This window comes from Salvelinus alpinus, chromosome 4 (genome assembly GCF_045679555.1).
Source record: "Salvelinus alpinus chromosome 4, SLU_Salpinus.1, whole genome shotgun sequence".
Taxonomy (NCBI): domain Eukaryota; kingdom Metazoa; phylum Chordata; class Actinopteri; order Salmoniformes; family Salmonidae; genus Salvelinus; species Salvelinus alpinus.
The window spans coordinates 77,748,905-77,763,896 of NC_092089.1; the positions used below are offsets into that span (position 1 = coordinate 77,748,905).

A 14,992-nucleotide genomic window follows, 5' to 3' on the forward strand; every position below is an offset into this window, starting at 1 on the left:
CTCTCTCTCTCTCTCCGTCCCCCTCTCTCTCTCTCTCTCCGTCCCCCTCTCTCTCTCTCTCTCTCCGTCCCCCTCTCTCTCTCTCTCTCCGTCCCCCTCTCTCTCTCTCTCTCTCCGTCCCCCTCTCTCTCTCTCTCCGTCCCCCTCTCTCTCTCTCCGTCCCCCTCTCTCTCTCTCTCCGTCCCCCTCTCTCTCTCTCTCCCTCTCTCCGTCCCCCTCTCTCTCTCTGTCCCCCTCTCTCTCTCTGTCCCCCTCTCTCTCTCTCCGTCCCCCTCTCTCTCTCTCTCCGTCCCCCTCTCTCTCTCTCTCCGTCCCCCTCTCTCTGTCCCTCTCTCTCTCTCTCCCTCTCTCTCCCTCTCTCCGTCCCCCTCTCTCTCTCTCTCTCTGTCCCCCTCTCTCTTTCTCTCCGTCCCGTCTCCCTCTCTCTGTCCCCGTCCCCCTCTCTCTCTCTCTCCGTCCCCCTCTCTCTCTCTCTCCGTCCCCCTCTCTCTCTCTCTCTCTCTCCGTCCCCCTCTCTCTCCCTCTCCGTCCCCCTCTCTCTCCCTCTCCGTCCCCCTCTCTCTCTCTCTCCGTCCCCCTCTCCCTCTCTCTCTGTCCCCCTCTCTCCGTCCCCCTCTCTCTCTCCCAGTCCCCCTCTCTCTCCCCGTCCCCCTCTCTCTCCCCGTCCCCCTCTCTCTCCCCGTCCCCCTCTCTCTCCCTCCGTCTCCCTCTCTCCCCCTCTCTCTCCCCATCTCTCTCTCGCTCTCTCCCTCCCCGTCTCTCTCTCGCTCTCTCCCTCCCCGTCTCTCTCTCGCTCTCTCCCTCCCCGTCTCTCTCTCGCTCTCTCCCTCCCCGTCTCTCTCTCGCTCTCTCCCTCCCCGTCTCTCTCTCGCTCTCTCCCTCCCCGTCTCTCTCTCGCTCTCTCCCTCCCCGCTCTCTCTCTCGCTCTCTCCCTCCCCGTCTCTCTCTCGCTCTCTCCCTCCCCGTCTCTCTCTCGCTCTCTCCCTCCCCGTCTCTCTCTCGCTCTCTCCCTCCCCGTCTCTCTCTCGCTCTCTCCCTCCCCGTCTCTCTCTCGCTCTCTCCCTCCCCGTCTCTCTCTCGCTCTCTCCCTCCCCGTCTCGCTCTCTCCCTCCCCGTCTCGCTCTCTCCCTCCCCATCTCTCTCTCTCCCTCCCCGTCTCGCTCTCTCCCTCCCCGTCTCGCTCTCTCCCTCCCCGTCTCGCTCTCTCGCCCCCCGTCTCTCTCTCTCGCTCTCTCGCCCCCCGTCTCTCTCTCGCTCTCTCCCCCCGTCTCTCTCGCTCTCTCCCCCCGTCTCTCTCTCGCTCTCTCCCCCCGTCTCTCTCTCGCTCTCTCCCCCCGTCTCTCTCTCTCTCCCCCCGTCTCTCTCGCTCTCTCCCCCCGTCTCTCTCGCTCTCTCCCCCCGTCTCTCTCGCTCTCTCCCCCCGTCTCTCTCGCTCTCTCCCCCCGTCTCTCTCGCTCTCTCCCCCCGTCTCTCTCGCTCTCTCCCCCGTCTCTCTGCTCTCTCCCCCCGTCTCTCTCGCTCTCTCCCCCCGTCTCTCTCGCTCTCTCCCCCCGTCTCTCTCTCGCTCTCTCCCCCCGTCTCTCTCTCGCTCACTCTCTCTCTCTCTACTAACAGAGTAGTTCTGGCACCAGGACAGTTGGGGGGAAACACCCAGTCACCAAGCAACAGCTACAACATCACAATATCTGGATATAGCATACTGTAATATTTTGTCAATGACCAGTTGTACCTAACAGATACTGCTTTGTTATGTTGCATACAGGAGAGTCACACTTCCACTGAACTGTCATCCCAAGATTTACTGAATACTGTACTGTTGACATAGCAGACACACAGTGATGAAGAAAGACAAGCAAATGGATGGAAATAGATCAAACACATGGATAGATCAACCACATGGAAGAAAATACAAAGGCAGACAGACAGAGAGAGAGAGATAGGGAGATAGATACAGAGATACAGTTGAAGTTGGAAGTTTACATACACTTAGGTTGGAGTCATTAAAACTAGTTTTTCAACCACTCCTCAAATGTCTTGTTAACAAACTATAGTTTTGGCAAGTCGGTTAGGACATCTACTTTGTGCATTTTTCCAACAATTGTTTAGACAGATTATTTCACTTATAATTCACTGTATCAAAATTCCAGTGGGTCAGAAGTTTACAAACACTAAACTGACTGTGCCTTTAAACAGCTTGGAAAATTCCAGAACATTATGTCTTGGGTTTAGAAGCTTCTGATAGGCTAATTGACATCATTTGAGTCAATTGGAGGTGTACCTGTGGATGTATTTCAAGGCCTACCTTCAAACTCAGTGCCTCTTTGCTTGACATCATGGCAAAATCTAAGGAAATTAGCCAAGACCTCAGATTCTTTTTTGCAGACCTCCACAAGTCTGGTTCATCCTTGGGAGCAATTTCCAAACACCTGAAGGTACCACGTTCATCTGTACAAACAATATTACGCATGTATAAACATCACGGGACCACGCAGCCGTCATACCGCTCGGGAAGGAGACGCGTTCTGTCTCCTCGAGATGAACGTACTTTGGTGCGAAAAGTGCAAATCAATCCCAAAACAACAGCAAAGGACCATGTGAAGATGCTGGAGGAAACTGGTACAAACGTATCTATATCCACAGTAAAACGAGTCCTATATCGACATAACCTGAAAGGCCGCTCAGTAAGGAAGAAGCCACTGCTCCAAAACCGCCATAAAGCCAGATAACGGGTTGCAACTACACATGGGGACAAAGATCGTACTTTTTGGAGAAATGTCCTCTGGTCTGATGAAACAAAAATAGAACTGTTTGGCCATAATGATCATCGTTGTGTTTGGAGGAAAAAGGGGGATGTTTGCAAGCCGAAGAACACCATCCCAACCGTGAAGCACGGGGGTGGCAGAATCATGTTGTGGGGGTGCGTTGCTGCAGGAGGGACTGGTGCACTTCACAAAATAGATGGCATCATGAGGTAGGAAAATTTGGTGGATATATTGAAGCAGCATCTCAAGACATCAGTCAGGAAATTAAAGCTTGGGTAGCAAATGGGTCTTCCAAATGGACAATGACCCCAAGCATACTTCCAAAGTTGTGGCAACATGGCTTAAGAACAACAAATATTGGAGTGGCCATTACAAAGCCCTGATCTCAATCTTATAGAAAATTTGTGGGCAGAACTCAAAAAGCATGTGCGAGCAAGGAGGCCTTCAAACTCAGGAATGGGCCAAAATGCTCTCAAATTACTGTGGGAAGCTTGTGGAAGGCTACCTGAAACGTTTGATTCAAGTTAAATAATTTAAAGGCAATGCTACCAAATACTAATTGAGTGTATGTAAACTTCTGACCCACTGGGAATGTGATGAAAGAAATAAAAGCTGAAATAAATCATTCTCTCTACTATTATTCTGACATTTCACATACTTAAAATAAAGTGGTGATCCTAACTGACCTAAGACAGGGAATTTTTACTAGGATTAAATGTCAGGAATTGTGAAAAACTGAGTTTAAATGCATTTGGCTAAGGTGTATGTAGACTTCTGACTTCAACTGTATAGACAGACAGATAGACAGACAGACAGGCATTCAGGCTGAAAGACAGACAGAACAACTGTTCAACCACCCTACTGACCACCTACTGGACAGTGAGCCAACCAGCCAGCCAGTCAACCAGCCAGCCAGACAGACAGGGAAGCAGGTGTGTGTGATGTCTTACCTGGCGTTGGGGCGTGTGGAGATGTCCTGCAGGTCCCCAGTGTCAAACAGCTGAGAGCCCTTCAGTCCCAGCTCCTCACAGCCACGCAGGAACACACTCAGGTTGTCCTGAAGGGAGAGAGAAGACACACTATTACTTAGAGAGGACTCAATATTACTTAGAGAGGACACACTCACGTCAGAAGCCATAAAGTGCTTTGAAAGACTGGTCATGGCTCACATCAACACCATTATGCCAGAAACCCTAGAACCACTCCAATTCGCATACCGCCCCAACAGATCCACAGATGACACAATCTCTATCGCACTCCACACTGCCCTTTCCCACCTAGACAAAAGGAACACCTATGTGAGAATGCTGATCATTGACTACAGCTCAGCATTTAGCACCATAGTGCCCACAAAGCTCATCACTAAGCTAAGGACCCTGGGACTAAACACCTCGCTCTGCACCTGGATACTGGACTTCCTGACGGGCCTCCCCCAGGTAGTAAGGGTAGGCAACAACATATCTGCCACACTGATCCTCAACACTGGGGCCCCTCAGGGGTGCGTGCTTAGTCCTCTCCTGTACTCCCTGTTCACCCACGACTGCGTGGCCAAGCACGACCAACACCATCATTAAGTTTGCTGATGAGATAACAGTGGTAGGTCTGATCACCGACAACGATGAGACAGCCCTTAGGGAGGTCAGAGACCTGGCAGTGTGGTGCCAGGACAACAACCTCTCTCTCAATGTGAGCAAGACAAAGGATATGATCATGGACTACAGGAAAAGGAGGGCCGAACAGGCCCCCATTAACATCGACAGGACTGAAGTGGAGTGGGTCGAGAGTTTCAAGTTCCAAGATTTGGCATGGGTCCCCAGATCCTCAAAAAGTTCTACAGCTCCACCATCGAGATCATCATGACCGGTTGTATTACCGTTATCAGCTCTCTCTCGATTCAATTCAATTTAAGGGATTTATTGGCATGGGAAACATATGTTAACATTGCCAAAGCAAGTGAAGTAGATAATAAACAAATGCGAAATAAACAATCAAATTAACAGTAAACATTACATTCACAAAAGTTACAAAATAATAAAGAAATGTCAAATGTCATATTATGTGCAAATAGTTCAAGTACAAAAGGGAAAATAAATAAACATAAATATCGGTTGTATTTACAATGGTGTTTGTTTTTTACTGGTTGCCCTTTTCTTGTGGCAACAGGTCATTCACGTTGGGTGAATTTTGGCCGAATCCTCCTGACAGAGCTGGTGTAGCTGAGTCAGGTTTGTAGGCCTCCTTGCTCGCACATGCTTTTTTAGTTCTGCCCACAAATGTTCTATAGGGATTGAGGTCAGGGCTTTGTGATGGCAACTTCAATACCTTGACTTTGTTGTCCTTAAGCCATTTTGCCACAACTTTGGAAGTATACTTGGGGTCATTGTCCATTTGGAAGACCCATTTGCGACCAAGCTTTAACTTCCTGACTGATGTCTTGAGATGTTGCTTCAATATATGCACATCATTTTCCTCCCTCATGATGCCATCTATTTTGTGAAGTGCACCAGTCCCTCCTGCAGCAAAGCATCCCCACAACATGATGCTACCACCCCCGTGCTTCAAGGTTGGGACGGTTTTCTTCAGCTTGCAAGCCTCCCCCTTTTTCCTTCAAACACAATGATAGTCATTATGGCCAAACAGTTCAATTTTTGTTTCATCAGACCAGACCACATGCAGGTGTAGTACTGCTGGTAGTAGCAGTACTACCAGTAGAGCTGGTATGTGTCTCTATGGACGCGGGCCTTACTTTTTTTGGACCATTTATCAATTTTCGAGCAAAAGCAATGAGCAGCAGCTATGTTTGTCTACATACGGACTGTTAGTGAAATTCCCGCGAAAGAGTAACGGTTAATATGATTGGATGTTAATTATTTGACTCGGCTACCTGTATTTGACATTGTGTTGTTATTTCGCTGAACACTAGATGGTTTAATTTTATTTTTGGCAGTGAAACGAGGCTACTCAGGCATGAAAAAAACCTCACCCAAATGTATAGCCCCATTCTAAAACATAAATGGACTGTTTGAAAATGTGAAGAAATGTTTTTATATTAAAAAAAATTGTGAATCACATTTTTATTTTGCATACCCCCGACGGCATTGTGCGTATACGTACCCCAGTTTGGGAATACCTGCTCACGGGCAACAGTGTCTAAATGGAATGTGTTCCTGGTAACTGGACCTTTTTTGGAACACCATTATTTTATTCTTACTGAGGTTTACTGTCAGGGCCCAGGTCTGACAGAATATGCGCAGAAGATCTAGGTGCTTCTGTAGGCCCTCCTTGGTTGGGGACAGAAGCACCAGATCATCAGCAAACAGTAGACATTTAACTTCAGATTCTAGTAGGGTGAGGCCGGGTACTGCAGACTGTTCTAGTGCCCTAGCCAATTTGTTGATATATATGTTGAGGGCTTAAGCTGCATCCCTGTCTCACCCCACGACCCTGTGGATTGAAATATGTGTGTTTTTTTGCCAATTTTAACTTTACACTTGTTTGTGTATATTTGTCATATGTTTTTCCCGCAACACCACTTTCCATCAATTTGTATAGCAAACCCTCATGCCAAATTGAGTCAAAAGCTTGGTTTGTATAAAAATGAATGAATACGTGGTCTGTCATACGATAATTTGGTGAAAAGCCAATTTGACATTTGCTCAGTACATTGTTTTCACTGAGAAAATGTATGAGTCCGCTGTTAATGATAATACAAAGGATTTTCCCAAGGTTTCTGTTGACGCATAACCCACGGTAGTTATTGGGGTCAAATTTGTCTCCACTTTGTGGATTGGGTGATCAGTCCTTGGTTACAGATTTTGGGTAATATACAAGAGCTAAGGATGATGTTAAAGAGTTTTAGTATAGCCAGTTGGAATTTGTGGTCTGTATATTTGATAATTTCATTGAGGACACCATCAACACCATAGGCCTTTTGGGTTGGAGGGTTTGTATTTTGTCCGTTAGTTAATTCAATGTAATTGGAGATTCCAGTGGATTCTTGTAGTCTTTAATAGTTGATTCTAAGATTTGTATATGCTTTTGATGTTTGTCATAGGGCCAAAAAGATTGGAGAGGTGGTTTACCCATACATCTAAATTTTTGGATAGATAACTCTTTGTGTTGTTGTTTGTTTAGTGTTTTCCAATTTTCCCAGAAGTGTTTAGAGTCTATGGATTCTTCATTTACATTGAGCTGATTTCTGACCTGCTGTTCCTTCTTTTTTCCGTAGTGTATTTCTGTATTGTTTCAGTGATTCACCATAGTGAAGGCGTAGGCTCAGGCTTTCTGGGTCTCCATGTTTTTGGTTGGATAGATTTCTCAATTACCTTCTTAGGTTTTTGCATTCTTCATCAAACCATGTCATTGTTGTTCATTTTCTTTGGTTTTCTGTTTGACATTTTTAGATTTGATAGGGAAGCTGAGAGGTCAAATACACTGTCTAAGTTTTCTACTGCCAAGTTTATACTTTCACTATTACAGTAAAACATTTTGTCCAGGAAGTTGTCTTAAAGGGATTTAAGTTGTTTTAAAGGGATTTGTTGTTACCCAATTGTTTTTTTCTAGGTTTCCACACTACTTTCCTCTATAGCATTTCTTAATATTATTCAGTTCCTTTGGCTTTGATGCCTCATGATTGAGTATTGCTCTACCAGGTGGTTGAGAAGTCAAAGGAAGGTCAAACCAGCAATGCCATATTAGAATGACTGTGATTTTGCAGTGATCTGATAGGGGTGTGAGCGGGTTGACTGTGAACGCTCTGAGAGACTCTGGTTTGGGGCCAGTGGTAAAGTAGTCTACAGTACTACTGCCAAGAGATGAGCTATAGGTATACCTACAGTCCCCTCGAAGCCTACCATTGATTATGTACATACCCAGCGTGTGTGACAGAGCTGCAGGAGTTGTGACCCGTTTTTGTTGGTTATGTTGTCGTAGTTGTGCCGAGGGGGGCATATGGGGGAGGGAATGCTGTCACCTCCAGGTAGGTGTTTGTCCCCCTGTGTGCTGAGGGAGTCAGGTTCTTGTCCAGTTCTGGCATTTAGGTCGCCACAGACTAGTACATGTCCCTGGGCCTGGAAATGATTGATTTCCCCCTCCAGGATGGAGAAGCGGTCTTCATTTAAGTATGGTGATTCAAGTGGGGGGGTATAGGTAGCACACAGGAGGACATTTTTCTCTGTTGAGATCATTTCCTTTTGAATTTCTAGCCAAATGTAAAATGTTCCTGTTTTGATTCATTTAATAGAGTGAATTAGGTCTGCTCTATACAAAATTAGCATACCCCCTGAGTCCCTTCCCTGTTTCACACCTGGTAGTTTGGTGGATGGGACTACCAGCCCTCTGTAACCTAGAGGGCAACCAGTGGGTCCATCTCCTCTATACCATGTTATTGTAGGATGACAATGTCTGTATTTCAGAAGTCCAGGTTCCTGCTCTTTAGGCCAAAAGCAGATGACCTCAGGCCTGGGATATTCCAGGATGAGATAGTGAAGGCTTTGTGTTCAATAAAGTGCCCAATGTTGTTAGTCGTGTGGTTTGGCCTCAGACCAGTAAGTGTGAGCAGAGCCTGCTGAGCATCTGGTACATGCCATTGGCTTGGGCTAGTGTAAGAGTGAGGGTTGGGCCTGTTTGCCTGCTCTCTCTCTGTTTCCTCTTTCCCACTATCTCTCTGTCTCTCATGCAGAGCTTGCCAGGTGTCCTGCAGTCCTTTGTTCTGTCGGTGCAACCTGACCCTGCTAAGGCTCCTGTCCCCTTCTCTTCTCCAGTTCCCAGCCTCTCTCTCTTCTCTCTCGTTCCCCCTCTCTCCACACACACCCACACAGAGCTGGATTTTCTCACATTTCAGAGCATTTCTCACTGTGCTAAGCCCCCCCCCCCCCCCTGGCTTCCTGTACATTTGGGAGAGTCCCATCTCTGCTACCCTGGAGAGGAGACCCCACCCATAAACACACACACACACACACACACACACCACACACACAGGGTGTGAATGGATATTGCTCTGCCGGCAGGATATGTAAAAGACAATCAACAAAAAATATTTTTCACAATATTGAGCAATTGGTACAGTAGTATTCAGTGATATCAACTTCTCTGAAATCAGCACTGCATACACACTGATACAAACTATTGACATGCATTTCAAAATCTACAAGGTTTTGCTCTTCCCATCTATATGTTTATCATAGCGGACTTTGTTTTATAACATCTGACAGTTTTGACATTCACCACTACATCCTTAATCATAAAGTTGGTTGGACCTCTCTAAAAACACACAGGTCACTTCATTATTCTGTTTTTGTTTATAAAGCCTTACTCAAACTACCAATTTACTTATCATTGTTGAAATGTAGAAACTCGGGTTACAACACTAGATCACAGGGTTGGTTAATGCCGGAGACTCCATGTGTATCCACAGAGTTCGGTAAATCTGCTTTTTCCTAACAGGCCCCTATCATGTGGAATAATCTCCAAGTAACGTTTCATTTGGATATGTTGTCGTCTCAGGGTCAGTTTAGGAGAAAGGCTAGGGATTTTTGTATTTCTAAATGTGCTTGTTTTGTTTGATTGTTTATTGTGTATATGATATTTGCTATTTATTTAATTGTGTGTTTTAAATTGTGTATACTTTTCTTTTCTGTATTGTTCCCAGGGCACATTTGCAAATGAGACCTAGGTCTCAATGTGTTTTTCCCTGGTTAAATAAAAGTTAATAAAAAAAGACAAATAATGTTCCATATCTATATACACTATATATACAAAAGTATGTAGACACCCCTTCAAATGACTGGATTTGGCTATTTCAGCCACACCCGTTGCTGACAGGTGTATACAATCGAGCACACAGCCATGCAATCTCCATAAACAAACATTGGCAGTAGAATGGCCTTACTGAAGAGCTCAGTGACTTTCAACGTGGCACCGTCATAGGGTGACACCTTTCCAACAAGTCAGTTTGTCGAATTTCTGCCCTGCTGGAGATGCCCCGGTCAACTGTAAATGCTGTTATTGTGAAGTGGAATCGTCTAGGAGCAACAACAACTCAGCCGCAAAGTGGTAGGTCACAAATGCTCACAGAGTGGGACCGCCGAGTTGCAAAACTCACCGCTGCTCGGTTGCAACACTCACGACCGAGTTCAAAACTGCCTCTGGAAGCAACGTCAGCACAATAACTGTTCTTCAGGAGATTCAAAAATGGGTTTCCAAGCCTAAGATCATCATGCGCAATGCCAAGCGTCAGCTGGAGTGGTGTAAAGCTCGCCCCCACTGGACTCTGGAGCAGTGGAAATGCGTTCTCTGGAGAGATGAATCACCTTTCACCATCTGGCAATGAGACGGACGAATCTGTGTTTGGCGGATGCCAGGAGAACGCTACCTGCCCGAATGCATAGTGCCAACTGTACATTTCCTTTCCTGTTTCAACATGACAATGCCCCCGTGAACAAAGTGAGGTCCATACGGAAATGGTTTGTCGAGATCGGTGTGGAAGAACTTGACTGGCCTGCACAGAGCCCTGACCTCAACTCCATCAAACACCGTTGGGATGAATTGGAACGCCAACTGCGAGCCAGGCCCAATTGCGAAACATCAGTTCCCGATGTCACTAATGCTCTTGTGGCTGAATGGAAGCAAGTACCCGCAGCAATGTTCCAACATCTAGTGGAAAGCCTTCCCAGAAGAGTGGAGGCTGTTATAGCAGCAAAGGGGGAACCAACTCCATGTTAATGCCCATGATTTATGATTGTGGAATACTAATTTCAACAATATTACAAAACTTACTTTAGGTCTGCTTCAATGGATTTTATAGGTAGGTAAGAAAAGTTAAATGATGTCCATTTTTATGTCCAAACATGTATATTGACTTACATTGAAGCGTTTTCGGGTGGTATATTTAAGCAATGCTGCTGCTCCCAAACCATCTCTCTCCACAATGCTGCTGCTCCCATCTCATCTCTCTCCACAATGTTGCTGCTCCCATCTCTCTCCACAATGCTGCTGCTCCCATCTCTCCCCACAATGCTGCTGCTCCCATCTCTCCCCACAATGCTGCTGCTCCCAAACCATCTCTCCACAATGCTGCTGCTCCCAAACCATCTCTCTCCACAATGCTGCTGCTCCCATCTCTCTCCACAATGCTGCTGCTCCCATCTCTCCCCACAATGCTGCTGCTCCCAAACCATCTCTCCCCACAATGCTGCTGCTCCCAAACCATCTCTCCACAATGCTGCTGCTCCCAAACCATCTCTCTCCACAATGCTGCTGCTCCCATCTCTCTCCACAATGCTGCTGCTCCCATCTCTCCCCACAATGCTGCTGCTCCCAAACCATCTCTCCCCACAATGCTGCTGCTCCCATCTCATCTCTCTCCACAATGTTGCTGCTCCCATCTCTCTCCACAATGCTGCTGCTCCCATCTCTCTCCACAATGCTGCTGCTCCCATCTCTCCCCACAATGCTGCTGCTCCCAAACCATCTCTCCCCACAATGCTGCTGCTCCCAAACCATCTCTCCACAATGCTGCTGCTCCCATCTCTCTTCACAATGCTGCTGCTCCCAAACCATCTCTCCCCACAATGCTGCTGCTCCCAAACCATCTCTCCCCACAATGCTGCTGCTCCCAAACCATCTCTCCCCACAATGCTGCTGCTGCCAAACCATCTCTCCCCACAATGCTGCTGCTCCCAAACCATCTCTCCCCACAATGCTGCTGCTCCCAAACCATCTCTCCCCACAATGCTGCTGCTCCCAAACCATCTCTCTCCACAATGCTGCTGCTCCCATCTCTCTTCACAATGCTGCTGCTCCCATCTCTCTCCACAATGCTGCTGCTCCCAAACCATCTCTCCCCACAATGCTGCTGCTCCCAAACCATCTCTCCACAATGCTGCTGCTCCCAAACCATCTCTCTTCACAATGCTGCTGCTCCCATCTCTCTCCACAATGCTGCTGCTCCCAAACCATCTCTCCCCACAATGCTGCTGCTCCCAAACCATCTCTCCCCACAATGCTGCTGCTCCCAAACCATCTCTCCCCACAATGCTGCTGCTCCCAAACCATCTCTCCCCACAATGCTGCTGCTCCCAAACCATCTCTCCCCACAATGCTGCTGCTCCCAAACCATCTCTCCCCACAATGCTGCTGCTCCCAAACCATCTCTCCCCACAATGCTGCTGCTCCCAAACCATCTCTCCCCACAATGCTGCTGCTCCCAAACCATCTCTCCCCACAATGCTGCTGCTCCCAAACCATCTCTCCCCACAATGCTGCTGCTCCCAAACCATCTCTCCCCACAATGCTGCTGCTCCCAAACCATCTCTCCCCACAATGCTGCTGCTCCCAAACCATCTCTCCCCACAATGCTGCTGCTCCCAAACCATCTCTCCCCACAATGCTGCTGCTCCCAAACCATCTCTCCCCACAATGCTGCTGCTCCCAAACCATCTCTCTCCACAATGCTGCTCCCAAACCATCTCTCTCCACAATGCTGCTGCTCCCAAACCATCTCTCTCCACAATGCTGCTGCTCCCAAACCATCTCTCTCCACAATGCTGCTGCTCCCAAACCATCTCCCACCAAAAAACTAAATACCTCCTTCTGTGCTCTCTTCCGACAAACAAGTCGCCCGATGCCAAGAATTGCAGAAACGTAAACAAAGAACATGCGGACAGAGGAAATATTAGTGACAAGGGTCTGTGTATGTGCATGTATGTGTAGGGGAAACCACTTAACAAACCCATGTCCAGCAAGCGTCTTGTACAATAACATACATACTACTCAGCCACAGCTGAGAACATCGACAGCGACCTCTTGTAATGGAAGGCTCTTGATGACAGACACTGATGTCTACATCAACACACACAGTGTTCCAGCCACTGCCCTCTTCCCCCCCTCAGACACCAAAACTATGGACAACGGTCAGAGAAAACCAAGCACGATAACACATGTAGACTTAAAGAGACATCTGCAGAGAACTCCATTCCTGTGGTCTTGAGACAATATTTCCCCAATCGAACTAAAACAGCAAAAAACTATTAGGAGCTAATTGATATGATGCATGAAGTACAGAGACATTAAACATGTTCCATCCTTAGATCATTTTACATTACGGTGCTGAATCTGGATGGACTCAATACCTTTCTGACGCGATCTGACGACAGATGTAGAGGGGGGAAGTGAACCAGCATTCACACCCAGAAACAACACCTATAGAGTATCCAGGGGGACGGGGTTCACAGATTACGCTGAGGGAGACGGGTGTCTCACAGCTCTGTTTCAGATTCCAACCTCACAGAGTCAAGGCCAAGGACAACACTCAAATAAGCAGGGGAGAGTTTAAAACTCACAGACAAGTGGTTTCTTCTTATCACAAGTCAAGATTCTAGGCAGTGCCATGACTGGGGTTTCACAATTATACAGTGTCATACACACATCTATGGTTATCAGGTTCTGTGTAATGGTACACTGGAACGAATACAGAATATTCCCAAAAGTGCACATTTTAAGCTAAATGTAGTGCACCTCAAACACTCTCAGGTACTTTAAAAGATTTGACCTATGAAATGAACCCAGGTCTGCTACCAACCCACTAGCCCTCTTCAGCAGTACACCAACCAACAAACCAAAGAACCAACCAGCCAACCAACCAACCAGCTGTAGTCCAGGGAGTGTGGCTTGCTAACACTGAGTCTCAGTACAGCTTGCTAATACTGTGCCTTAGTATGGCATGCTATCACTGAGCATTCCTAATGCCCTGGACCAGAGCTACCAATCAACCTGTAAAACATTCCACACTCTGCTCCTCATCCACCCTGATTACACAACAAGGAATTCCACAGAGAGACATTTTCCCATTAGGCTGTAACAGGAAGGGGAAGAGCCTCAGAATGTTTCTTTGGATATGCAGATGTAAGGTGTTACTGCAATGCACAAGTGTGCGAGCACAACCATATGATTTTCACAAAGCAAGCTGTGGATACACAAGCCTGCACCTTGAGTTGAACCATAAGGATTCACCATAACAGGTACAGGTCCTACCCTACATGTGTGAGTCAACCATGTGGTTTACAAGCCTAGTTTACTGGCATTGTTTACAAGCCTAGTTTACAAACCGAGTTTCAAGCCTAGTTTAAAAGCCTAGTTTACAAACCGAGTTTCAAGCCTAGTTTAAAAGCCTAGTTTACAGGCCTAGTTTACAAGAACTAGTTTACAAGCCTAGTCTAGTTCAGTAGGCCACAACGTTCAGATAGAAATATATTATGAAGAACAAATCAAATCAATTAAAATAAAATTTGATTTGTCACATGCGCCGAATACAACAAGTGTGGACCTTACCGTGAAATGCTTACTTACAAGCCCTTAACCAACAATGCAGTTAAGAAAATATTTACTAAATAAACTAAAGTGTAAAATAACAATAACGAGGCTATATACAGGGGGTACCGGTACTGAGTCAATGTGCGGCGGTACAGGTTAGTCGAGGTCATTTGTACATGTACTGTAGGTAGGGGTAAAGTGACCATGCATAGATAATAAACAGTGAGTAGAAGTAGTGTAAAAACAAACGGGGGGAGGGAGTGGGTGACAATGCAAATAGTCTGGGTGGCCATTTCATTAATTGTTCAGCAGTCTTATTGGAGTGGGTCTAGGGTTTCCGTGATGATGGTGTTGATGTTTATTTCTTGAACTGCATTGTTGGTTAAGGGCTTGAAAGTACGCATTTTACCCGTTGTATTCGGCGCATGTGACAAATACATTTCGATTTGATGTGAGCGATGACCACCCTTTCAAAGCACTTCATGTCTACCGATGTGAACAGCAACGTGAACAGCGCTACTCTTTAAATTTCTATCTGCAACGTTCCACAATGCTTCCCTACTCAACCCTTCCCTACTCAACCCTTCCCTACTCAACCCTTCCCTACTCAACGCTTCCCTACTCAACGCTTCCCTACTCAACGCTTCCCTACTCAACATGGCCCTGGTAACCCTGTATTTGTTCAATGACAAAAAGCAAAAGCATTATGTCGTGATTTGCTTGTGCCCACTCAGATACAGTACAGTACATATCAAAGACGTACTAATGTCTCTTTTCTCCTCCCACTCACTAGTTTCTTGTTCATGTCCCCAGCAGATGGAGGGCCAGTTTGTGTAGATGTATAATTGATAACCCCTCTAACTCCGTGCAGAAAGACTGACCCGACACCAGATGAAGTGTTCTCTCAGGTCTTATAGACA

General features: G+C 46.7%; 1 protein-coding gene across 9 annotated transcripts in view; it reads right to left on the reverse strand.

Moving 5' to 3' along the window:
* The window catches only part of LOC139574480 (LIM and calponin homology domains-containing protein 1-like), a 143,031-nt gene that overhangs the window by 59,471 nt on the left and 68,568 nt on the right, over positions 1–14,992 (reverse strand). For all 9 annotated transcript variants that reach the window (XM_071399113.1, XM_071399109.1, XM_071399106.1 and 6 more), the window contains exon 4: positions 3,713–3,819. In XM_071399113.1, coding sequence (XP_071255214.1) covers positions 3,713–3,819 — 107 coding nt within the window. The remainder of the gene's footprint in view (positions 1–3,712; positions 3,820–14,992) is intronic.